At 45.1% G+C, this 25,940-nt stretch overlaps 1 protein-coding gene across 1 annotated transcript in view; it reads left to right on the top strand.

The window, feature by feature from the left end:
• The window catches only part of Dcbld1 (discoidin, CUB and LCCL domain containing 1), an 82,220-nt gene that overhangs the window by 34,383 nt on the left and 21,897 nt on the right, over positions 1–25,940 (top strand). Inside the window, exons 3-5 of the mRNA XM_028894947.2 lie at positions 11,032–11,166; positions 13,790–13,841; positions 18,019–18,091. Coding sequence (XP_028750780.1) covers positions 11,032–11,166; positions 13,790–13,841; positions 18,019–18,091 — 260 coding nt within the window. The remainder of the gene's footprint in view (positions 1–11,031; positions 11,167–13,789; positions 13,842–18,018; positions 18,092–25,940) is intronic.

A 25,940-nucleotide genomic window follows, 5' to 3' on the forward strand; every position in this document is an offset into this window, starting at 1 on the left:
GCTTGGGAATGAGGAAATTGTTGCAGTATCCCGCTCCTGTCTCCTGCAGATGCTGTCCTGATTGTATCAAGCAAGCGATGCCTTTCTGTGCCATCTTCAAACTCATAGAAATCTGTTTCACAACCAAGAAACGTTGACTCTATCACTCCATACAGCTTTATGCCCTTTGTATTTGCTGATACTTCCTCTTCCCCCAGTTTTCCGGTTCCTTCTAACATAGACACCACACACCTTTCTCCCCCACCCCTCAAGTTCCCAGTCCAGGACCACCTGTTCTAGAAAGCTCTCAGTGTCCTGCAGCTCCTGTTCCTCCCTCTGTGCTGTACTCTGAACCTAATTCAGATGTACGGGGCAGTCATTTCAACTTGACCTGAAGTGTTGCTGCTGCCCAATGGGTGTCCTTGAGCTGGGACGACCGACCCTTTATCCCTCCTTTCTCAACCGTTGATGAGATGATGCCATTCCAGATGATCAGTCACCATTGGCTTGTAGCTTGATTTCTAGCAAATATATAAAGCTGGCTTCTTCCAAAAGAGAAAGTTGAATGTCACTGTATTGACACCAATGGAGGAATCACACTTGGCTTTTCCTGTCTGCAGATACCTTCACTTAAAGAGAAGCTTGGTTTTCCATCCACTTACTGGGTGGAAATCCATGAAACAGCATTAGGGATGCATGGGACCCAGCACCGGCTGTGTGAGTGCCCTGGCTCAGTACCTGCGTGTTCCCGAGTCTCCTGTTACTAACCACTGTGCATAAGGAAGAGGCCCAGGAACTTGCTTAAGCTCACTTAGCACTTAGGGATTCAAGTGGGCATCTGACTCTAAAAGTTTGCTCTTAATGAAGCACCTCACCATCCCACTTCAGCCTCACAAAGGCCATCTGAGCTCTTGTGTGGCTCTTGCTGGAGGAAATGGGTGCTTCATCGCGTCTCAAAGCTGAGGCTGGGAGAAATCAGTCACCCAGCTTCCTGGTAGGATTACTGTGGGAAGCCGGAGTGGCCTGTGATGGAAGGAAACTGTAGCCAGTTTGAGGAATCCTGTTTTGCTCTGTGCTTTGAGCTGTCGGGAAATCAGGAAGTTCAAAGGTCAGTCTACATTTCCTGTACCTCCACCCCCAACATAGGTTTTTAACTGTTGTCCGTGACTTACAAGTACCACGATAGGGCATTAACTGTTCATGTTTGTACTGCACTAAAAAAACGAGATAATGGAAAACATAGGGAATAACAAAGAGTTTTCTCACGCATAAGATTTCTCAGTTTATTCTAAGTTTTTAGCCCGGCGGCGGCGGTGGCGCACACCTTTAATCCCAGCACTGGGAAGCAGAGGCAGGTAGATCTCTGAGTTCAAGGACAGCCAGAGCAACACAGTGAAACCCTGTCGAGGAAGGAAAAAAAAATTTTGTTTCCTAAGTTTTTGGAATGGTAGGTATTTAGCATGCTGCAGTAGCATCTTGTCATTATGATTCTTGATTTTTTTTTTTTAATTCCAGAGAGAGAAAGCACAAAGCCCAGAAGCCACTGTTTCACAAATAGTTGTCGCAGGCACTGGGAGTAAACAATAAAATTCTTCTGCTTTTAGAAGTTAAAAATACAGAACCTTGAAAGGAATTTCCAGCCTAGAAAAGGCTGGATTTGCCTAAATGGTCTCCTCTAGGTATTTCATTTACATAACCATCGTCTCCAGTGGGGAGAAGCTTCTTCTCTGGAAACGCGGATTCAGTTGCCTGCCACCCTGTGTGAAGGATGGCTTGGTAGGGTGCTGTGCTGATCGGGGAGGCATTTCTTCTCTCTTGTGTCCCTGAACCCCCAGGAGAGCTGCGCCTTGGTCTGGGAACCTGTCTGGCTCGCTTGTCATGTGTTAACTGATTTTTGTCTGAGAACCAGAGATCCAAATTTCGTGACTATGGTTTTAATGGCACCATCCAGGAATATCCCCCTTTTTTATGCTAATTCTCCTTTTCAAAGAAAATGGCCCTGAAAATTCTATAATTTTGTACAATGACCTTGCTGCAATTAGCAAGCCTGGACAAATCCCGCCATTTGACTGCATTGAAAAGCAAATGAAAAATGGATAGAGCTCTGACTGCAGCTTCAGCATTTCTGGAGATTGTTTGATCAGCATGCCCCCCTCAGCACAAAGCTGGACCACGCTGGGGACCACTTTCCTGGCAGCTGAGAGTGTGCCTTGTCTCTAGTCCTGCCAGGGGTGTTCCCAGGGAAGGCCACTGAGCCCCACCAGGCATGTTCTTATCTGTCCTGAAAATTATATATGTAGTTCAGAAGGGGCTCCATACGACTAATGAGGGGTTTGAAAAAGGAGGCTTTTTGTTGTTCCTTTTAATTTATGACAAACCTCGAAGGAGGTAGGTTTTCATTTGGTGAGTGTGTGTGTGTGTGTGTGTGTGTGTGTGTGTGTGTGTGTGTGTGTTTCCACTGACACTGGCTATAGAGGGGAAGGAGGGAGTTGTGTTCTTAATGTTATGCATGGGACCCTTTCACCATAAAATAGTGACTTAGTTATTCAGCTGCAAGAAAACAAAAACCACTTACCCACCAGAAACGACCTGGGACTGTTTCTAGCTTCACTCTCAATGCCTTGCGATGCCAAGGACGAGGCAGCCTGTGGAGAAGAGCTATGAGCCGCTGCACACATTGCCTGGAATCTTCCATGCTTTGGCCTGGAGCGGCAGTTGATTCTTCTTAATGGCACAGTTCTGCTTTATCCATGCATGGAGACCAAGGGTTTTCCTCTCGGCTGCTGATGGAGTGCCAAAGGGGATGGATGCACTAAGGAACCGGCCCCTGTGCTCAGAGAAGGCAGCCAGCTCCTGCTTTCCTGGCCTGGGGTCTGGGAGGGCTTCGTTTCATGTCTGGGGACAGATGCTACAATGCTGCTCCATTTAGTGTCACTGATGGCTCTTCCCTGACCCAGGGCTTCCACTTACCCACGAAAAGTAAAAGTGATCTCTTCCTTATTTTCCTGCCTATCTAATTAATGTTCTCTCCCGGTGACATGGGGATTTGCGACCGAAGCATAAGATGTCACCTGTCCCACTGATAAGAATAGAAGTCACAGCGCTGTGAATGTGGTTTGGTTGGTAGGGTGCTGGCCTAGCATCCTGGGGCTGAGTCTCTGCACAAAACTGGGTGTGTGGTGGGGGGGAGCACTCTTGTAACGTCAGTACTTGCACTGGGATGTGGAGGCAGGAAGTTCAAGTTGTCCTTAGCTACAATAATAAGTTCTAGGCCAGACTGCATGTGCTGTGTGAGACCTGGGCTCAGAAAGGAAGGAAAGGAAGAAAGGCAGCAACAGAAGAGGACTTGGATGTCAGGTTCCAGTGCAGGGCCACTCTCGGCACTGCTGGTGGGGTACCAGAGACCCTACAAAGTGTGCGCCCCGATTTTAGAAAGGTGGGGCTTAACTTGACTTTAAATAGCAACAGGTTTCCCATCAAAGCACACTGTCTGCAACCAAGAGTATACCCAATGTGGTCAAAATTACATGATATGAAATGGTCAGAACTAAGTGCTGTGAGCACTCATTTGGGTTGACGATCTATTTTTTTCCAGTGTTTGAATATAGGAGAGCCCCCTCTCAAAAATCGAGTGGAAAGTACTGTGTGAGGGGCAGGCCAGCATCATGTAACAACAGGACCATGCTCTGATGTAAGAAACAAGACCCTCCTCTCACTCTGTAACAATAGCGAATTCAAGAAGCTAGCAAACTTGAAACCTGAATGTACTATTCCACAGAAAGGGGCCGAGAAAAGCCAAAAAAATGTCTGGGTGTTGGTTTGAGATAGTGGTTTTTTTAAAGTCCCTGAGTGAGGGGCTGGAGACATGGCTCAGCAGTTAAGAGCACTTGCTGCTCCTGCAGAGGACCTGGGGTCTTTTCCCAGCACCCACAAGGCTCATGAACATCAATCTTCTGACTCCTGAGGTCACCAGGCACACACATCGTTTACATACATACATGCAGGTAAAACACTCACGAATAAAATGAATATGAAAAAAATAATAAAGTGCCTGATAAAGGCCAATTCCTGCCCTGTTTTTCCCACAGAGAGTTAAGATCTTTACACCTGCCAGGCGGTGGTGGTGCACGCCTTTAATCCCAGCACTCGGGAGGCAGAGCCAGGTGGATCTCTGTGAGTTCGAGGCCAGCCTGGGCTACCAAGTGAGTCCCAGGAAAGGAAAGGCGCAAAGCTACACAGAGAAACTCTGTCTCGAAAAACCAAAAAACAACAAAAAAGATCTTCACCCCCTTCGAGCAGAGCCATCTTCCTTCCCAAATTCCTTATCCTATGGATTCAGGATGCAAAACCTGATGAAGTGAATATTCTGGGGCTTGGGACTGTCTTTTCTGTTCATGGATTTGGCGTAGGAGCAGACCGCCTGCAACTTTCCACCTCAGAATTCTGAGACAGGGAGGTAACTATAGAGCTGAGAGAGTCCTGGGGGCTTCCTGCTTCTCTGTAATGCTGATGAACTTAAAGCACCATTTCTTTCTTCCATTGAGAAATAATACTTCACTGGGCAGTTTTGCTAGTGAACATTGCATGTATTTAAACAAGCCAAAATGGTACAGGTCAGTGCTCAACATGGCTTCCATTTTGTTTTGTTTTCTGAGATAGGGTCTCATGTAGCCCAGTCTGGCTTACAACTTGCTGATAGCCGAGGATGGCCTTGAACTTCTTATTTACCTGCCCCATCTTCCAAATCCTGAGATTACAGGCATGCATGTCACTATGCCTGGCTTCAACATGGTTTCTTTTGGGGAGATTGTTTTTAAGGGAGGGAGGAATGACTAACTTATCATAGCTGAGGTTTTTAGTCCATCGTGGGAGGGAGAGTGGGGTCAATCAGGGGAAAGTCGGGATTTCAAGGTCATCCTTGGCTACAAAGTGAGTTCGGGGCCAGCTTACACGACATGAAGAGATACACACACGCACGCACCCACGGATGCTCACACATACACATGGAATGGACTCTAAAATGGAGTAGACGTAGTAAGTACACGAATGGGTGGTGACGGCCCCTTACTATCAAGTGTTGTACACTGTCCGTAGCTCTGTCCATGTGTCCATACCATGAGCAGGACAGAAGTTTCTTTTTATTTTGTCCTTGTTTGTTTGTTTGGAGACAGGGTCTTGCCCAGGCTGGCTCAGAATTCACCGGGTAACTCAGGATGGCCTCAAGTTCCCTGGCAGTTTTCCTGCCTCCGCCTCTGGGTGCTGGGATCCCAGGCATGAGTCACCCCATCCAGCTCAGGATGTTTATGTTTACCAGCATCACTGAAATAGTTCAGCCTCAGAAGGCGACTTGGTGGGGCGGGGCGGAGGCGAGGGGCACCGCAAAGTCACATCACCACCAACAGAGCTCACGTGGGAGGTTTCCTGGGGGTGGAGGCGCAGAGTCTGCAGCCTGAGCGAGAGCAGAAGGCAAGAGAGGGGAGTGAGAAGGGCTTTTAAGAGGGGACCTGGCGCATGCGCAGAGGAAGAGTGCTGTACTTGGTGGCTCCACTAGTCACAGTGTCACATCTTGACTGCTGCTGCTGTGTCCTATGAGGTCCCTGAGAGCAGGCCAGTGTAAATGCCTGAATTTTACACACCAAGAGCACGGAGAAGGCCGCTGAAGCCGTGGTTGCTGCTGTTAAACGGACAGAGCTTTCGCTAGCCTGGCCGTCAGACACCATCAGAGTTCCGAGGAGGAGGATAGAGTTTACCCGAGTAAGCAGAAGTGCAGACCAAGCAGCCTCCGAATCTGTTAAAAATGACAGAGACTTGGGGTTGGGGATTTAGCTCAGTGGTAGAGCGCTTGACTAGCAAGCGCAAGGCCCTGGGTTCGATCCTCAGCTCCAGGAAGAAAAACTGACAGAGACTTAACAGCTACCTAGACCCCCACCGCAGGGTCCTCTGTGTTTGTTGGGGGCAGAGGTCTCAGGGTCTCTCCCCAGCAAGCCTCCCACGTGAGCTCTGTTGCGTGGTGTGACTTTGTGGCGCCCCCTGGCTCCAACCTGCCAAGGTTGCCCTCCGCCTTAGCTAAACTATTACAATCTCCGTACGTGTGGAATGCTTTGACTTCATGATCTTGATTTGATACATATGACCCATCACTGACCAAAATGCTGGTGAAAATGCTGGTGTGTGGCACATGATTTCACCGCTTGAACATATGTTGACTGGAGAAGAGTTCATAAGAGAAGATACTGTTCTACCAAGCCTGTGTGCACGCCTGTCATGCTGGCCCCTCGGGGGCTGAGGCAGGAGAGTTTCACAAGGGCTGCCTAGTGTGTTCACGGCCAGTCTAAGCAAGCTAATGTTCTAGTTTTAAAAAGTGAAAAAGAGGACTGGGGGGGAATGCATGGCCACATTGTGTAGGGAGTTGGTTATCATCTTTCAAGGAATCTGACTGAAAACCGAGAATGTCGCTTGGACAGCCAGGGTCTCCTAGGGGTTCCCATTGGATATCTCTTTCCTTTTAACTCTAGGAAGACAGTTACTAGCTTCTGTTGGGTCCAAAGGAAACTCTATCTCCCCCGAATTCTGGCAGTTAGACAAAGCCCAGCGTTCCTCTACCAGCTGAGCCATTTCCAGCCTTCCCTGGCAGAAGGGACAAAAGGCTATCTGTGGTGCCCATTAGCATATCAAAGCTCATGCCGCCCTCCAGGCTCCTTCATTGTCCCCAGCACTGGTTACCCACTTCAGAGTCCATGCTGGTATCCTGGCTCTTCTCTGCTCTTCTCACCTCTCCCCACCCCAAACTTCCTCCCCCACCTACTAATTCTCCATATAACCCTGCAATTTCAGCTCTGCTCCTTCCTTCTCTGTCTTCCGCTCTGTCTCTTCATGTCTCACTCTCCATTCGTTCATGGCTAAGTCCAGTCTGCTGGCCACGTTCAGTCTACTACCTTCTCTGTCTGTTCTGGACTCTGCCTGATGCCTCTGGCTGTTCTCTTCCTCGGAGCCGCCATGCTTCTAGCCTGTGGAAAGAAATCTGTGTGGTGATATTTTATTTTTGCTGAAATGTGATGATATTTTATGTGTGCTTTAATAAATAAAGCTTGCCTGGAGATCAGAGGAAATAGAAAGCCATTTTAAGTAAACAAGGAAGTCAGGTAACAGTAGCACATGACCTTAGTCTTATCACTTAGCAGGCAGGATCTCTGTGTGTTCAAGGCCACACTGGAAACAGAGCCAGGTGTGGTGGCACATGCCTTAAATTCCAAAACTAGTTAACCATGGAGGTCTGGAGGTCTGCACAGACAGACAGGAAGTGACAGAGCAGTGTAGGAAGAGGAAGTGATGTAGCTGAACGGAGAGAGCAAATCAGATGGCAGAACAGCAAGGCATATAGACGTAGGTAGACAGGAAGTAGCTCGCATTTGGAAGCTGCAGAGTTGGTGAGGTAAGGTTAGCTGGTGGCTCTCCCTATTTCCCTGATCTCTAAGGCTTTCACCCCTATATTTGGCTCCGCGTTTTTTTTTTTTTTTTTTTTTTTTTTTTTTTATAAGACCATTTAGAAATTTGTCTACAGATCTGCAGCTGTCCAGTGTTGGGGTTGGGTGGTAGTTTGGGTGCCTTGCCCAATAGGCTGCATTGCAGTCAGGGCTCCAGTTCCATCCGGTTCCATCCTCACCCGGAACTAAGCCTCACTCACTCTGTAGTCACTCAAGTCAGGAAAACCATTCCATGTGACAGAGATGCAGAGAAAGGTTTCTTATACTCCCGCTAGGACACACCCGTTTGTGGCATGCTGAGCGAAAATAAAATCTTTCCTCCCCAGCCTGCTTTTGCTCATTGTTTTATCCCAGCAACAAGAATCCTAACAAGGACAGTTATGTAACAATAGGTCAGTTAATTGCCTGTTTTTAATATTTATAAACAATATTAAAGTTTGTAAAAATCCTAATTATCCATGGCATCTGTGCACACTGGATTTATTATTACTTTTCTCTTACTCTGGTAAAAATATCCTGACCAAAAGCAACTTCAGAGAGAAAAGGCTGTTTTGGCTCACAGTTCAAGGATACAGTCTGTCATGACTGGGAAACCCTGGCTGCAGGAGCTCATGGTAGCTGGCCAAGCTGCACCTGAAGTTTGAAAGGAGAGAAGGATGCAGCTCATGCTCAGGTAGCCTTCTGTGCAGTCCAGGACCCAAGGGCAGGGAATGGTACCACCCTGCTGTAGGGTAGGTCTTTGTCTTTCGCTCAACCTCATCAAGGCATCCCTCACAGCTATGCCTGGAGGCTTGTCTCTTAAGTGAGTCTGGAGCCTGCCAAGTTGCTAATCATTATTAACCACCACTCCAGGCAACTGCCTTGGCACATGCTAGGCAAGCATTTTGCCACTGAGTTATCTACATCCCCAGCCCTTGGGTTTCTGAGACATGCCCCTGGCATGTGCCCCAAGCTGTCATTGAATTCCAAAGTGTCCTGCCTTCTCTTCTCAGTGGCTGGGATTGTAGTCATGAACCAGCTCCAGTATACAATTATTTTCTTTCTTTGGCACAGTTAATTTCTTTCTTTCTTTCTTTCTTTTTTTTTTTAAAGATTTATTTATTTACTATGTATACAACATTCTGCCTCCATGTAACCTTGCACGCCAAAAGAGGGCACCAGATCTCACCCACTCATGTGGGTGCCGGGAATTGAACTCAGGATCTCTAGAAGAGCAGCCAGTGCTCTTAACCTCTGAGCCATCTCTCCAGCCCTGGGACAGTTCATTTCTTTTCCATGGTATTTCAAAGAGAATACATTTTAAAAATGTTCCATATGTCCTTTTATTTGGGTTTGGCTTTTACAAATTGTTGTGAATCAAAGAACATTTCAGTGCAAGCAATATTTGAAGCACAGAATGTACTCTGCTGGTGACGAAGAGACGAATATAATTTTGTCTTGCTCTGTGGGCACGATGTAAATAGAAAACATGCATTTTTTATTAAAGAAGCACTCAGACAGCTCTTGGTATATGAGCTATTCTCAGTAACCTGCAAATCTACATCAGGGAAGTATTAACATGTGATGAAGGCTGGTAAAGAGGGAAGTGGGAGCTGGGAGGATGGCTCAGTGGGCAGAGTGCCTTTCACAAGCGTGAGGACCTGAGCTGTGATCTCCAGTACCCACATAAGAGCCAGGCACTTCAGCCCACTGGCCACACAGCTCAGCTGAATCCACACGCTCCAGGCTCAGCAAGAGACTGTTCCAAAAATTAAGATAGAGGAGTCTGAGAGATGACTTGGCAGTTAGGAGTGCTTGTCGCTCTTGCAGAAGACCAAGTTCAGATTCCAGCACCTACACGACAGCTCGCAAACATCTCTAAGTTCCAGGAGACCCAACACCACCTTCTGGTCTGTGTGGGCACCAGGCATGCACACACATAGTGTACATACATACATGCATGCAAAGACTCAAAATATATCTTTAATGAAGTCAAAAGCAATAGAGGAAGACACCCAAGGTTGACCTCTGGTTTCTCTACCCATGCACAGGCACACATGTGTCCATACTTACACATCTACACTTAACCACACACACAACTTTAATGGATGAATGGGGCCAAGAAGTCATTGTACTTGGATTTCACTGTAACTTAGTAAATAGGGAACAGCAGACATGTAGGGCAGGAGAATAAGGCCCCAGCCCTTTCTCATTCCCTCAGATCTTCAGAATATGAAACTTGGATGGGACAGGAGAGCAGTCACATCCTTCCTGGCAGGACAGGATGTTGATTAGTTGGGTTCCAGATCTACTGAGTAGGACCATTTTAATCCTATGACGGTCTGGGGTAGTGTGAGCCGGTTTGATTCCTGTTGAATTGGAGCGGTCATTTCTTTCCACGTCCCTTTCTTCTTAGCCTGATTGTTGTAGCTGCTGCTCTTGGCTGCTTCTGTACTGTTCTAAGAGAAGGTGGTGAAGAATCTCCCTTCAAAACTTGCTTGTGGAGCTGGACGTGGTTATCAGCATTCAGGAGAGATGGATCTCTGTGAGTTCTAGACCAACCTGGTCTACATAGTGAGTGCCAGGTCAGCCAAGACTATACAATGAGACTGTCTCACAAAAGAAAAGGAAAAACAAACAAAAACAGAACTTGCTCATGGAGCCCACAAGATGGTTCCTTGGGTAAGGTGCTTGCTACCAATCCCATTGACCTGAGTTTGGTCCCCAGTACTCACAAGTCCAAACCTCCTCTGACTCCACGTGCACACGACGGGATGCAGTGCTCTGTTGGACTTCCCAGAAGTAGGTGGGGGAAGGGCTAGCGGTTCTGTCTCATCTTGCCCTTTGAAAGTTTATCAACATTGCTATTGCTTTTCAAGCAATTTCCTCTAGAAATAATTTTATAGCCTTTATTCAAGCTTTTGTGCAGACTCTGTGGCACACATCAAAACACACTTTGTGTTAAGACAGAAGTTAATGCAAGAGGAAAATGTGAACAATGCATAGAGCAAAAATTTAACTTTTTAACATGAGTTTTATGAGTATGTGTGTGGGTACATGAATGCCACAGAACTCGATGAAAGCTAGACTTCAGCTTACAGAAACTGGCTCTCTCCTTCCACTACAAGGACTTGGTGACAAGCACCTTTATCTGCGGAGCCAAGCCATCTCACCAGTCCAGTATTTTTTTTTTTTTTAATCACATATTCAGCATTATATTTTCATCTGGAACCTCCTTTGACTGGGTTTCTTTGAGCAAACTGAGTAGGTCCCTAGCGTATATTCTCTAGGATAAACTTTTCATTACTTTATTCAGCCTGTTTTGTTAGTCTTTTTCCAAGATGGAAACCCATCTGTAGGGTTGTTCAGAGAGAGCAGACTCCACCCTCTTGCTTCTCCACCATCAGCGGCTCCACCGCGAGCTCATCGGTCTACTCAGCTCTGCAGGTCAGTTTCTGTCAAACACACTTCCAGGTGGCTAAGAATTACAAATGTTATGTGTGTTATAGAGTACATCTCCTCTCTAAACAGACTTTTTTCTTTGCTCTCTGTAAGTTTTCAAATGTACCACACATGTGCTTTGTTCCAGGTCCGTACTGTGGGAGTTGGGCTGTTCCCAAAGAACTCTGGGTGAACTCAAATGAAGTGACTGTCCGGTTCCAGAGTGGAACTCACATTTCTGGACGGGGCTTTCTTCTGGCCTATACCAGCAGCGACCATCCAGGTACCACTGAAAAACCACCATGCCTATATAAAGCCTATCTGCCTGAGACATCTTTTTGCTCCTTATCTCTTCCTCGGGACATAATTGTGATCCCAGACACCACAGTAAGATGTGAGGACAAGCTGGGCGTGCCTTTAATCCCAGCGGTCTTGAGTCAGAGGCAGGCTGATAGCTGGGATTCCAAGGCCAGCCCGGTCTGCACATGAGTTGAGTTTCAGGCCAGGCAAGGCTATGGTAGTACAACCCTGTCCTGGGGGAGAAGGGGACGGGCCAGAGGATGTAAGTGGAACAGCTTCTTTGAAGTCGTTGGTCCTGTTCTGAGTCATTTTTAGAGCGTGTGGTGCGTGGATTCAATGATGCCTGTGGGATGGAGTGAATCTTGTTTCCTATAAACCTTGATTGACACGACTTTGAGTAAATTTCCCTGACCTTGCTATGGTCTGGCTTCTTTGAAGTCCTTCCCCAGCCTCCTTTCTTGCTCAGTAAGCAGATGTTTTCAGTAGTGACTCTCACCCCTGTCACACTCTAGCACAACCAGCTTGGAGACACAGTAGTGGTAGCGGGATGAGAAGTCACTGTCCCAAGACACCCCAACCACGGTTGGGAGAGAAGGGAAGAGAGCATGAGTACTGATGAGTGGGAAACTGTCGGTGTTAGAATTCCTGGCCACGCCCCCATGCCTGTGCAGGGCTGGCGAGACACTTAGTCATCCCAGGGCCTTGCGTCCTAAGTAATCCATGCTCTGTGTCATCACATAATTTATGCGCATATGTAGCGTAGCCACATAAGCCCATATGCAGGGGAATCTATAAAAGCAGGTTCCACAAATCCTTCCTCCTCTTCCTTCACAATCTTTCCATAGGCCTAAGCACATCTCTTCTGTTCCCTTCCCTAACTACACTTTTTTTTGTTTTTTTTTTTTTTTTTTTTTTTCCGAGACAGGGTTACTCCGTGTAGTTTCAGTACCTGTCCTGGAACTCTCTCTGTAGCCCAGGCTGGCCTCGAACTAGCAGAGATCTGCCTGGCTCTGCCTCCCAGTGCTGGGATTAAAGGCATGCGCCACCACCATCAGGCAATAAACCCTTACAGTGGGTTTTGTTGTACCTCGTGGTTTTTCTAGCATGGCAAACAGTGATGCTTAATGAATAACATTGCGCCGCTTAATAAATTACAGTCGGCTCCTGCCTGGGTCTCATATGGTACAGAGACATCACTATGTAACCCACTACATCCCTATCCAGGGTCACAATGTGCCCAGTGTTCCTGCTGTTACTCCTCTGTGGCAGAAATTGTCTGGAAGGGGATGTGCTACTCATTTCCTTCGGAGAAGAGTAGATATGATTGGCTCTCATGGCCAGTGTTTACCATGTGTGCTTCCTTACGATTCTTCAAAGGTTCCTGGAGAGAAAGAACTATTGCCAAGAATATGGGATATTTGGGGAACTATTTTGCTGGTTTAACTAAGTATGTTCCCCTGTAAAGAACTTTCGTTTGCTCCCTATTGTTGATCAAGATTACTGATCACTAGCCGCACACACTAATCTCAATACTGGGGAGGCAGAGGCAGGCAGATCTCTATGGGACTGAGGGCAGCCAAGGCTACACAGAGAAACCCTGTGTCAAAAAAACAAAACAAAACAAAAAAACCAGAAGATTGTTCATCACCATGTCAGTGTTCTTGGTAAACTTCTGTTTCTATGTTACTGGATGCCGCTGGCTAAACTGTTTGAATTAACATGCTCTGAGGAGGCAGGTATGTTGCCCCGTTGGCAGAGTGCTTGCTTGTCCAGCATTCCTGGAGCCTAGGGTCTAACTCCAGCACTACATAAATCCAGGCACCGTAGGACATACCTGTAAGCCTAGCACTCAGGAAGGAGAGGCGAGAGGACCAGAACATGTGTCTTAGTTAGGGTTTCTATTGCTGTGAAGAAATGCCATGACTACACAGCTCTTACAAAGGAAACCATTCAATTGGTGTGCCTTACATTTTCAGAGGTTCAGTCCATTATCATCATGGAGGGACATGGCAGTGTGTAGGCAGACGTGGTGCTGGAGAGGTAGCTGAGAGTTCTACATCTTGTGTGGGCAACAGGAAGTGGTCTGAAACACTGGGCATGATTTAAGCATATATGAGCCCTCAAAACCTGCCTCCACAGTGACACACCTCCTCCAACAAGGCCACACCTCCTAGTAGTGCCACTCCCTTTGGGGACCATTTTCTTTCAAACCAACATAACATGTCAAGGGACCTGGGCTATGGGGAAGTGGGGGGATCTTCCTGGGAATGTTTTCCATAAACTGTGATGGTTTTCCTCCTGGCAAGGATATTGTGTACATGATACATGCAGATGTACAGTGGTTACTGTTACAAGTAGATTCTGTTATTCTCTAGACAGTAGCACTGAAAAATAACCATTGGTGATAGGAAGGAAAAAGAAACTTAGTAAACATTGGAGATTGTAATCTCAGATTTCATTTAAGAAATTCATAAAAATTCATAAAAAATTCAATTAGCATGATAATGCTTTCAAAGTTTACTTTTTTAATCTCTAAAGAAATATTCAGAAACAGGTGGCCTGGTTTCCACTTACCTGCTAATTGCATTTCTCTTTATTTGTAATAGATTTAATAACCTGTTTGGAACGAGGCAATCATTATTCGGAGGAAAAATACAGGTAAATATGTGTCCTGAATTATCCACATGTAACAATAAGGAGTATTTGAGATGTTCCCCAAAGGCATAGTCTGCAAACCTTTTGTCTAGAGCTGCACTGTAAATAGAGGTTTTGTAGGCCAGGAGTTCCCATTGCACTGACTCATGCGATCTCTGTTGCTGTTGAAGCAAAAAAGCAAAGGTAGATGATGGAAACAAGTATGTTGGCATTATAATAAAGTTTTATTTATAAGAACAAGCCTAGGCTGGAGAGATGGCTCAGCAGTTAGGTGTTCACATTGCTCTTGCAGAAGACTGAATTTGATTTCCAGTACCCATATCAGGAAGCTCACAGCTACCTTTAACTCTAGCTCCAAGGGATCCAAATGCTCTTTGGGCACCTGTCCTCCCATGCTCATACCCATACAAAAATATGCACATGTACACATGATTTAAGATTAAAAAGTCTTAAGAAAAAAAGAAAGAAAGAAAAGCAGTAGTATGGGGATTTGGCTCGGACTGAGTGTGGTGGTACATACCTGTATTGTCCTAGTCATTGGGAACTGTAAGCAGGAGGTTCAGTGGTGAGTCTGGGCTGTATGAAAAACATGAGCCACTGCGCGCGCGCACACACACACACACACACACACACACACACACACACACGAAGAAGCAGCAGGTTATATTTGGGACTTGGTCAGTTTGCTGATCCCAGAGTTATGCTGTATTACCAGTGAGCCACAGTTGAGTCTGGAGTCTACTGTTTCTTTGACTGGTGTGTGGAAATAAGTTGTTTCATTCTTTGTTTGTTTGTTTTTCGAGACAGGGTTTCTCTGTGTAGCTTTAGAACCTGTCCTGGATCTCGCTCTGTAGACCAGGGTAGCCTGAACTCACAGAGATCCTCCTGCCTCTGCCTCCAGAGTGCTGGGATTTAAAGACGTGCGCCACCACTGCCTGGCTGAGTTGTTTAGTTCTTTTATGGGTCTTCTGTCTTTAACCCTAAAGAAAAGCCTAGAGAGAATATAGATAAGGATTGTTATCTCAGCTTTTACTTTAACTACAGATCTACTTAATCTCTGATACACATTTCCCTCTCCATCATTGATGAAGTCACATGGTCTAGAGGAAACCGAACCACAGGGATGCTCTTTCTGCATTTCTTTGTTGTGTGGGGCTGTCCCGGGCATATGTTAAATGCCTGGCTTCTCTCTGAATTTCACTGTCCGCATGCCAGTTGTGACAACCAAGACCAGCTCTAGACAATGCCTTCTGTCTTCTGGGACACACAAGCACCCCCAGCTGAGAATTGCTGTCTAGAAGTGGCTGCCAAGAGCAATAACAAAACTGTGACTTTCGAGTGCTTTCTCAGTGGCCCATGCAGTGCTCTACACCATACACAGAAGTAGCTTCTGCAATATTCCAGCCCGCCTGCAAGGTTGCTTCTGTTCCGTCCTGGAAATAGAGGCTCACAACCACTAAGTCAACCACACTGAGTGTGCATGGCGAGTTAGGTTTAAGAGCCTGTGTTCTTAACTGTCTCACACCTTAGGACATTCTCAGTGTAGGTATTTGATGCACACAGCACAGTCAATCCCAGTATTAGCTAACATTAACTCTACCAGAGAAACATGAGGAATCAAAGCATATGAAATAAATGTTGCCCTGAAGGTTATTGTTCAGCCCATGTAAACAGAGGCTAATGGCCTCTAAAGTTTTACCAGTCAAACCTATTCAGGGCCCTGGGCATCATAGAGAAGGAGAATATATTCAAGAATACAATGTGGCATTATGATGACAGACTGGTTCCACTTTAGGCCAGCCATTTGGCAATGCTTAAGTATGGCCACTAGTATAGGGAGGCCCGCGCCCCTTACCCATAATTCCGGAGTACAGCGAGCTTTGGAAGCCCTTTGTTACTCATTTGATTGTCAATTTGATTGTCAATTCATTTGACAGCAAAATTAGACCGCATTAGCATGAGGCTATTTAGTCTTTCTGCATTTTGCTTACGATAGCTCTCCGTGCATTCCATACGAGCTATTCCGGCTTTTGATTAACGAGTGAGGGCTCCCCGGGGGTCTTACATTATGTGTATCATTGCCGCCATTTCACTTGCCTGCAACCCTAAACGTTCTGAATCCAGAGGCTTATCCCGCACTGAGCAATTTGTCTCTTAAGGACCTGTGGACCTGCAGGAGGTTGTTTTTATTTCTCAATTCCTTGATGACTACTACCACACAGGCCACCAGGAAAGAACCCTGAAATGTCTATTTGAGTCATTCCATAATTAGTTGTCATTACAGCCTAATTTTCTAAGCAGCAAGAGGAAAGTGAAAGGAAGGAAATAAAAAAAAAAAACAAACAGCTGCTATTTTGGAATCTGTCACTTTTTAAATGGAGCAAAGAAGCCTCAAACTCTACACAAAGAATATAAGCCACTAAGGAATGCTGGGAGCGCCAACTGATTATACAGTACCAAATGGTCAACCCTGAAAACATACATACATTGTGGAGGCCAAGCAGGTTGTATTTGTGTATTTAGGAATATATGTTTTTGCATATATGTAACGATGATTAATGAGAAAAGAGACCATGAATTTGAAAGAGACAAGAAGGGGCATATAAGGAAGCTTGGAGAGAGGAAACGGAAAGAGGAAATAATGGTGTGATTATACTATAATCTCGAAGGAAGGAAGGAAAGACGATATCAAGCAGTATATATAGAAATGGGTGTACAGCATTCATCTTCAGAGCTGTCTGGTTTTATACTTTGGCTGTGTGTGTGTGTGTGTGTGTGTGTGTGTGTGTGTGTGTGTGTGTGTGTGTTTGTGTGTGTTTCAAAGATGTAAGTAGCCGTTCTTGATGAGTTGACACTTCAAGAAACTAGAGATAAAGAGATGGAGCCCGGGAGATGAGAGCAGTGTTCTGGGGCAGCTAGTTAAGTAGAGACTGAGCCAAGTCACCAGCCTCTAGCACTGAGACCCTTCAGCCACACTAGCTTCTGTGATGTGCTCCTACACAGCTCCTCAGATGATGACTGTTAAGTGAATTGAGGCTTGTTTTATTATTTATTTATTTAGTGTGTGTGTGTGTGTGTGTGTGTGTGTGTGTGTGTGTGTGTATACACACTTGTGGGTCAAACCTGTCCATAAACATGTGATCGTATGGTCTCAGGCTTCGGATTAGTCAGGATTACCGACTTGTATGATGAACCCTGAATGAACCCTAATTTTAAAATAGGCCTTTTAAACTGTAAAGGTAATTTATTATTAGCACAGAGTAGTAATATCTGTTACAGTAGCCCTGATGACTCTGTACTTGAGCTATATCAAGTCCAAAGTGAAGTGTACTGCAGTCGTAACATATATCCCCAATACTAAGAAAAGACAAAGTTAAATTATCTCCTTGATTCTTGTTGTTTTTCTTTATATGTGGAAATTAACAGGACTTAGATATATTGTGTTAAATGTATATTATTAATTTTCTTTTAGTCTTTTTATTTTTCTAGAACAGCCACTAGAATATTTAAATTTACACATCTGGCTTCCATTGTGTTTCTGCGGGGGAGTATAGTTTAGAGAATGAGCTGTTGTAGTGTGTGAACACGGAAATTCTGTTCCAAGAGAGAGTTCAGGAGTGTTTCTCTTCCTCTTCCTTTTGTTCATCCAAACATAAAATTTCAAACATTTCTTTTAGTAAGAATAGGGTTATACTATATAGGTAAATTTTCCTTTAATCTTAAAAGTATTTCTTGGGCATCTTAGAATCAAAGCACATTAGGGAAGCTGCTTTAATACTTACTAGTGATGAATCCTTATAGAAAGCAAGGAACTATTCTTTTTTTTTTTTTTCGAGACAAGGTTTCTCTGTGTAGCTTTGCCCCATTCCTGGATCTCACTCTGTAGACCAGGCTGGCCTTGAACTCACAAAGATCCTCCTGCCTCTGCCTCCCAAGTGCTGGGATTAAAGGCATGTGCCACCACCTCCCGGCGCAAGGAACTATTCTGTGAAACTTTCCTCCAGGTTAGCATTTAGACCAGTTTGTGTTTTTGTAAATTAGGTTTCTCCTTTGTCTTTAAAGCAAGATAGTGTTGCCTGTGTTAGGAAAGAGGGAAAAAACCTGAAGTTTAATTTAATGTCTTTCTTTGGTTTCAATGTAGTTTGATCAAATATAAATTCTCTTTTCTTCTTTTTTCCAGCAAATTCTGCCCAGCTGGTTGTAGAGACATAGCAGGAGACATTTCTGGGAATATGAAAGATGGCTACAGAGATGTAAGTGATTAAGGGTAACACCAAAGGAGTAAGTGTTGGTTGCTGTGCCTGAACTGGTTGCAAAATCAAACGAAATGGGATACAGAAATCTACACGGATGCGCATTTGCTTTTTTATGAGATGGTGGCATGCGTTACTTTTGAAACCAAAGTAGTCTATGCTTTCATTCTTATTTCCTGTTAAGAGTAATAGAAGTGAAATGAAGAACAAAAATATTTTTAGCACTTAAGTGTTATTCCATTGTACTGGTCAGCTTTCCATTACTGTAATGAATACCTGCGGTAAATCTACTCTTAAGAGTGTGAAGGTTTGTTTCCGTCGCACATTTTTGGCACTTTCAGTCAGCCTGCTTGCAGTATGTCATAGGGGACGTCCGAGATGAAGCAGTGTATCATGGGGGACGTCCGAGATGAAGCAGTGTATCATGGGGGAAGTCTGAGATAAAGCAGTGTATCATGGGGGAGCATGTATAGAGCAAGCTGCTCTCCTGAGAACAGCTGGGAAGCAGAGAGGCCAAAGGGGCATTCCACAGACCCTTGCACGGGCACATTCTTGGTGGCCTAATTTCTTCCCATAAGGCCAACCTCCTAAAGGTCCTGCCACGTGCTAATCGTGCCACGGGCTAGGCATTGGCTTTTAACACGTGAGCCTTGAGATCTAAACACCTGTCCAGATTCTACAAAAGGCCCTAGATTCCGGCTGCTGGTGGTACACGCCTTTAATCCCAGCACTTGGGGAGGCAGAGGCAGGTCTTGGGAGAGGAAAAAAAAAAGTCATAAATTTGTATACTTAAAACATTCATATTCTCTCTCTCTCCCCTCTCTTGAACTCAGGGTTCATCCTCTCTTTTTCTTTTATATTTTGTGTGTGTGTGTGTGTGTGTGTGTGTGTGTGTGTAGAGAGAGATCACGGAACACCTCTCTAGCGTCCGTTTTCTCCTTACTTCGTGTCGACCGTCAGGCCCGCATCACCAGATGGCAAGCTCTGCTGACTCTGAGTCATCTGGCTAGCCCTGGTGCTCCAGTGCTCCACTTGGCTTCTGTACTAGAGCCAAGGACCTGACTGGTCACATCACAGAGTAAAAGCCATCTGTCCCAGTCTCACTCACCGCTGCTGCCCGCCGCCGCCGCCGCCGCCGCCACCGCCGCCGTCTCTATGCCTAGGAGGACTCTCTGGATTTTATATATATTGTTCCCAGACAAAAATAAGTCTCAGAAGCTTATTTTTCTAATCTGTCCTAGCTCCTAATACATAATCCACCACTTATTTCTACTTACAGGTTTCCATCCAGGAAGCCTGCCCCTCTCTGCTCTCTTAGCTCATGTTACTATTTAAAATAGTTGGATTTACATTTCACTGTTGGAAGTTGGTCTGATTTGTTCAAAATGTGAAAAGTCTGTATAGTGTTGGGAAAAGCTGTTATCGACGTGTCCTGGTGCATGGAGAAGTGTCTCACCCTGCAGAGATTGAGAAGTCAGCCGGCTGGAGAGAAAGCATGACTTTAATTTTGTTGCAGGGTTGTTTTTTCTTTCTTTCTTTCTCCTTCTTCTTCTTCTTCTTCTTCTTCTTCTTCTTCTTCTTCTTCTTCTTCTTCTTCTTCTTCTTCTTCTTCTTCTTCTTCTTCTTCTTCTTCTTCTGTTTTGTTTTTTCTCTTAGCACATCCTGATTTTGAAATAGATCATGGTGTAATTTTGCTTTTTCTTTCCTCCTTCCTGTATTGCTTTTGTTTATAAATTGGACACAGGATATTCGTCTGGCCTATTGGACTTTTTTTTCCTTTCTTTTTTTTTCCTCCTCCATGTGGGACACCTAAGTTTTGACTCTTCCAGTGGTCTATACCTCTTTGTTTTGAATGTTTACTTAGCAAAGCTATTCCTAAATGATTCCAGGAAATTAGCTAGCGGAAGTCAGATGTCAAACTGGAGTTTCTTCCCTTTCAAAGTTTTTTATTGTTTTCCTGTTTTGGGGGGTTTTATGGTTTGGTTTTTGTTTTTTTTTTGGGGGGGGGTGGGCGTGGGTGTGTGTGTGTGTTGGAGGTAGGGGTGTAACGGGATGGGGGACCAGTGCTCCTGTGTGTTAGATCTGTGTACTTATCTTACAAGGCTAACATTCAGGTCCCTCGTTACTCACCAACTCCTTGGTACCATTTGCTTTTGCTTTTGTTTTGTTTTTTAGACAGGGGTTTCTCTGTGTAGCCTTGACTGTTCTGGAACTCATTCTGTAGACCAGGCTGGCATCAAACTCAGAGATCTGCCTGCCTCTGCCTCCCGAGTGCTGGAACTAAAGGAGTGCACCGCCACGCCTGGCTGACGTTTATTTTTGGAAGCACATCTCTCTCTCTCTTTATTTTTTAATAATTTATTTTAATTTTCTTTTATGTGCATTGATGCGAAGGTGTCAGATCCCTAGGAACTGGAGTTACAGACAGTTGTGAGCGGCCATGTGGGTGCTGGGAATTGAACCTGGGTCCTCTGGAAGAACAGCCAGTGCTCTTCACCACTGAGCCATCTCTCCAGCCCCTGAAAGCACATCTCTTTAGAGAAGTCTGATTAGTGCTTTTGACATATCTGTTAGATACTTAACCGCTGCATAATAGTGTGCACACACCAAGGCTGAAGCAACATCTGTTGTCTCCAGTTGTCTCTGCTTGCTTGTGCACTTACTTGTTCAGAGACAGGGTCTCACCATGTAGCCCTGGCAGGCCTGGAACTCTCTACAGACCAGGCTGGCCTCAAACTCAGTGACCTCCCTGCTTCTGCCTCCCAATTGCTGGGATCGGAGACATGCACCACCACACGTGTGTGTGTGTGTGTGTGTGTGTGTGTGTGTGTGTGTGTGTGTGTCTGTCTGTCTGTCTGTCTGTCTGTGTCTGTATCTGTGTCAGTGTCTTGTGTGTCCTGTGCATGCATGTTTGCTACGCAGAGGTCAGAGGACGATTTCAGGAGTTTATTCTTTCGTGCCGTGATGGAATCCAGGGATCAGATTCAGGTGGGCAGGCTTTCCACGAGTTCCTTTATCTACTGAGCCATCCTGCTGGCCCCGTCTCTCTCATTTTCTATGGATTAGGAGTCTGAGCGGGGTTCAAGTGGGTTCCACTTCAGGATCTCATAAGGCTACAGCTGACGTGTCACCTGGAGCTGCTTTCCTCTAGTGACAGGTGGCCTCCTAAGCCTGTGGTGCTGGGCACATTCGGGTACTTGGGGGTCAGTGGACCAAAGACCTTGCTTTCTTGGGTGGTGCCTGGTGCTGCTGTCCTTTTTGTTACGCGCTTCCACACATGGCTGCACTCTTTCCCAAAGCCGCCAAGGGAGAATCACTAGCAAAAGTATCTCCTACTACCATGGGCTCCAGTGAGAAGGGGTGACATCCTGCCTCTTTGCCTGGTTCTAGGAGTTATTAATAGAAAAACATCATAGCTTCCGTACACACTCAGCATTTTACAAGGGAGATTACCAGGAAGCAGATCCTGAGGGTTATTTTAGAGTCTGCTCCGTGGCAGCTTCCTCTTAGGAAATACATTCAGTGTAATGAGTCTTTTTTTGGGAGGTTCTTTGCAAAGCTAAAGCATCCTGTACATCACGAAAACAGAATCTGGAAAACTAATTACTTGAGGAGCCGTTGAAGTAGCAAGTGTTCTGACTGGAGGGAGAATGTGTCCGTGGGTTGGTCTGTCTGTCTGTCGTCTGTGACAGGGTCTCATGTAGCACAGGCTGACCTTGAACTCTGTCTTCCTGTCACTTGTAATCTCCCAAATGCTGGGATCACACAGCTCACTGAGAATATATGGTCTTGAAGAGATAATTACAGAAAAGGTATTGATTCGTTCTGTGTGGCCCAAAAGGCAGAAAGCAATGGCTTGATCAATGGCTAAACATAGAGATGCCAATTTCAGCTGCACAAAAGGAGTCATTAAACAGCATGGGATGCAATAGTGTGGAGAAATATGTAGCCATTACAAGCATTTTGTTGGTGATAATATGTGTGTGAAGGTGCCAGTGAGGTGGGGACAGAAGAGATCTTCAGAGGCTACACAGGGGGAAACTTTTAAGGGTCTTTTTGAGGCCTTAAGAATCTGGGCTCTGTCTCATTGTCTGATAATGTAGGCATCTACAGTATGTCTGTTTTCGGTGCCAACAGAACTGCGTGGGCTTTGGGCTTCTTAAGATGTGACCACAGGGCGGCTTTCCTTTGGCACCTTTCCAGCTTGCTAATAGTGGAATACATCTGCTTTTCAATAGAATACGTGAACTGATTCATTTATTATTATTTGTGTTGTTGTGGGGGCACTGTGTACCGTGACATGAGTGGGGGCCGAGGGCAACTTGCGGAAGCCGATTTTGTGTTCACTGTGTGGATTCCAAAAACTGAACTTGTCTTAGTCACTGTTCTGTTGCTGTGAAGACTCACTATGACCGAGGCAACGCTTATAAAAGAAAGCATGTAATTGGGGGCTTGCTTATAATTTCATAGGCTTAGTCCATTATTGTCATGGTGGGGAGCTTGTTGGTACACATGGTCCTGGAGCAGAAGCTCAGCCCTACATCCTGACCGATAGGCCGAGAGAAAAACCTCAAAACCCACCCCAGTGACACACTCCCTCCAACAAGGCCACACCTCCTAATCCTTCTAATCCTTTCAAATAGTGCCATTCCCTGGTGACCAAACATTCACATGAGCCTATGGGGGCCATTCTCATTCAAACCACCACTGAATTTAAGTATCAAACATGGCAGCTCAGTGGTCACCTTTACCTGCAAAACCATCTTGTGGGCGGGCCTTAACTAATTCATTTTACAACTTCATTGTTCGCAAAACATGTTCAAGAAACTGCCAACGGGGACAACAACAGACGCACCAAAGTGGACAGGGGAGAGCCCACGTGGTCTCAACCTTACTCAAAAACTACAGGCAACTACGGAACGCTGAAAGCAGGAGAAAGAGTCTTCCCCAGGGAAGAGTGCACCCACTGATTGTCCAATACCAAATGATCAGTCCTGAAAACACAGTAATACACAGACTGAGCAGGATATAGATGCACACAGACACACGCACATATATGCATGCAGTAATAGTTAATGGAAAAAGAGGCCACAGATTTGAGGGAGCAGGGAAGGTATATGGATGGGAGAGTCTGGAGAAAGGGAAGGGAAGTATTAAAGTATACTACTCCTGGTTAGGCAGAGAAAGTGAGAAACTAGGCCTATGTACACCAAAAAAAAAAAAAAAAAAAGTAGGAAAAACAAAATAATGACAAGTATTTCTATGTAGTGACAATGTGAGTGACTTTTCATATTTCCTAAAATTTCTATAGAATATTACTTGCATAGAAAGAAATGTTTCAAATATGTTGAAATGAAGACTGTAGGAGCTATAATGAAGCACATAGGAGCAGGCCACATGATTGATTGGAGGTGAATTTGGCTCTTTTTTTTTTTTTTTTTTTGAGATGTTTCCTTCTGTATTGTACATGGATGTTCACTTTCCTATGTGGCTCAGGCTGCCTTTGAGCTTGAAACTCTCCTGCCTCAGTCTCCCTAAAGCTTGGGTTGCAGGCATGTAACATCAAGTATGGCTCTGGAGTGTATTTTATAATTTACATCTTGCTATCATTTGACTAACAGTTTAAGCACGTGCTTTATTTTTTATTGCATCTTACTGGTTTTTTTTTTAAATTTATTAAAGATTTATTCATTTATTATGTATACAGTGTTCTGTCTGTGTGCCAGATCTCATTACAGATGGTTGTGAGCCACCATGTGGTTGCTGGGAATTGAACTCAGGACCTCTGGAAGAGCAGCCAGTGCTCTTAACCGCTGAGCCATCTCTCCAGCCCCTTACTGGGTTTTTTTAGCTCATGTTTTATTAACTGCAAGCTAAATACTTACTCTTTTTTAGATTTTTAAATTTTATATCTATGCGTATGTATTTGCACATTTGTACAAGAAGTACCTTCAGAGCCCAAAAGAGGGTGTCAGATCCTCTGGAGCTCAAGAGTGCCGGGAACTGAACTTTTCCAGAGCAAGAAGCACTCTTAACCGCTGGGCCATCTCTCCAGTCCCCAAAATGTTTACCTTTATATTTATTTTGGTTAAAGCATTGTCAGTACTTGTGACAGCCAGATGACTTTTCCTGAGAGGAACTTTAAGGAGATGCTACAGTGCTGGGGTGATTTGATGATCGATGATCGCTTGGAAAGTCATGTGGGTCTTCATGCCACTCTGTTTGGCTGACCTTTGTGGCAAAGTGAACTTTTATTGGTCTTTTGAGATAGTATTTGATTTTAACACTGAATTCCCTGTGTAGCCCAGGCTGGCTTCCCACGTAAACCCCTCATGTCTTCCTAAGTCAACTGGACAGTGCAAGGGTGCTTCTCATATTTCCTAAATATGTGCAAGAAATATAGATCTTTACATAAATATAAGTTTAAAAATAAAAAAAGCTGTCTTCAAGAGCTAGAGCTGTGTGTGTGTTCCCCTTGCTTCTTCAAGAATTGTAACACTGTTGTTTCAGTTTAGTTAATGGATTTTGTCTAAGGCAAATCACTAATTAACACAAACCAGTGATGTGGTTTGACCATGTGTGCATTTCACTGTGCTGCACCTGTACAGCAAAACTAACTGGAAAATCCAAGTCTTAGTTGTTCAAGGTGGGGTGTTTTGGCTTTTTAAATCAGATTTAATGAAGGTCAGTTTTTAAACTGATACAGGGGGCATTCATAAGCATGAATTATGCTTAAATTTGTAAGATATGGAATCTCTTTTTTGTTGTTTTTTTTTTTAATAAAAAAAATTGTGGTTTATACTGGTCATTTTAATCATGATGATTTAATGGACAGATCTGGTGACTTGTGCCCTAGAGATGTATCCTGTGCCCTGCATTAAATATTATGGGGAAATGTATCTATACTTAAAACTTTCCTTAATAGGCATCTGTACCATCGGACTCTTCGGATCTTCCTTGGGGGAAGTCAGAATATTTCATGACTAGTTACCCTGGTGGGTGATGTTGCTCACTGACCTCTGGTCTGTCAGTCGCTGGGAGCTCTGTAGAGAACATAGCTCCCGAGGTGTTCATCCATCACCAGACAGGATTCTGAGGAAGAAACGATTCAAGGCATTGGGAAGCGCTGCCTAGCAGACCATAGCTAACTTGCTTCCATCCTGGGGCACAGGGAGGCAGACGAGCCTGTGTGAGCCCTACAAAGGGTGCACTGGGTAGAGCCAGAAGGTGGCAGACGTCCAGAGTGGATACCACATAATCTAGATAATCTAGTCTGTCCTTGTTGCCTGGTTGACTTAGGAAGAAAAGCCAGAGCAGAGAAATGACTTCCGCACATGTAATGCGGTTAAAGTCGAGCCAGGATGCCTGGACTGGAACACGCTGAGCAAGCGTTTCTCCCAGGGGCTGTATCCCTAGCTGCCGAGAGTTTTGTTTTGTTTTTGTTTGTTTGTTTGTTTTGTTTTTGCTATGGCACATATGCAACCCAGGCTGACCTAGAAATCTGTATATGTAGCTGAGGCTAGCCTTGAACTCTTGATTTTCCTGCCGCTGCTTCCCAAATGCTGGGGTTATAGGCATGCATTACCGTGCACAAAGTTTTTTAGTGGAAGCAGACACATGAGAGTTAACAAAGCGCAAGCCGAAACCCCCTCACCAGCTGCAGTACTCAGGAGAACGGGCCCTCTGCCACACCTGGGCAGCACAGTAGAGTTGTTCCTGTGGACAGGGGTGCAGATGAGCCAGCCTTGAGGGCATGAGAGGGGCAGAGCTGGTACCGCCTCCCTCATCTGCAGTGTGGCAGTGAGGATGAGGGAAAGATGCCCTCCCCCTTACGCTCTGCTGCCTCCAG

Source organism: Peromyscus leucopus, chromosome 8a (assembly GCF_004664715.2).
Source record: "Peromyscus leucopus breed LL Stock chromosome 8a, UCI_PerLeu_2.1, whole genome shotgun sequence".
In the NCBI taxonomy this organism is placed as follows: domain Eukaryota; kingdom Metazoa; phylum Chordata; class Mammalia; order Rodentia; family Cricetidae; genus Peromyscus; species Peromyscus leucopus.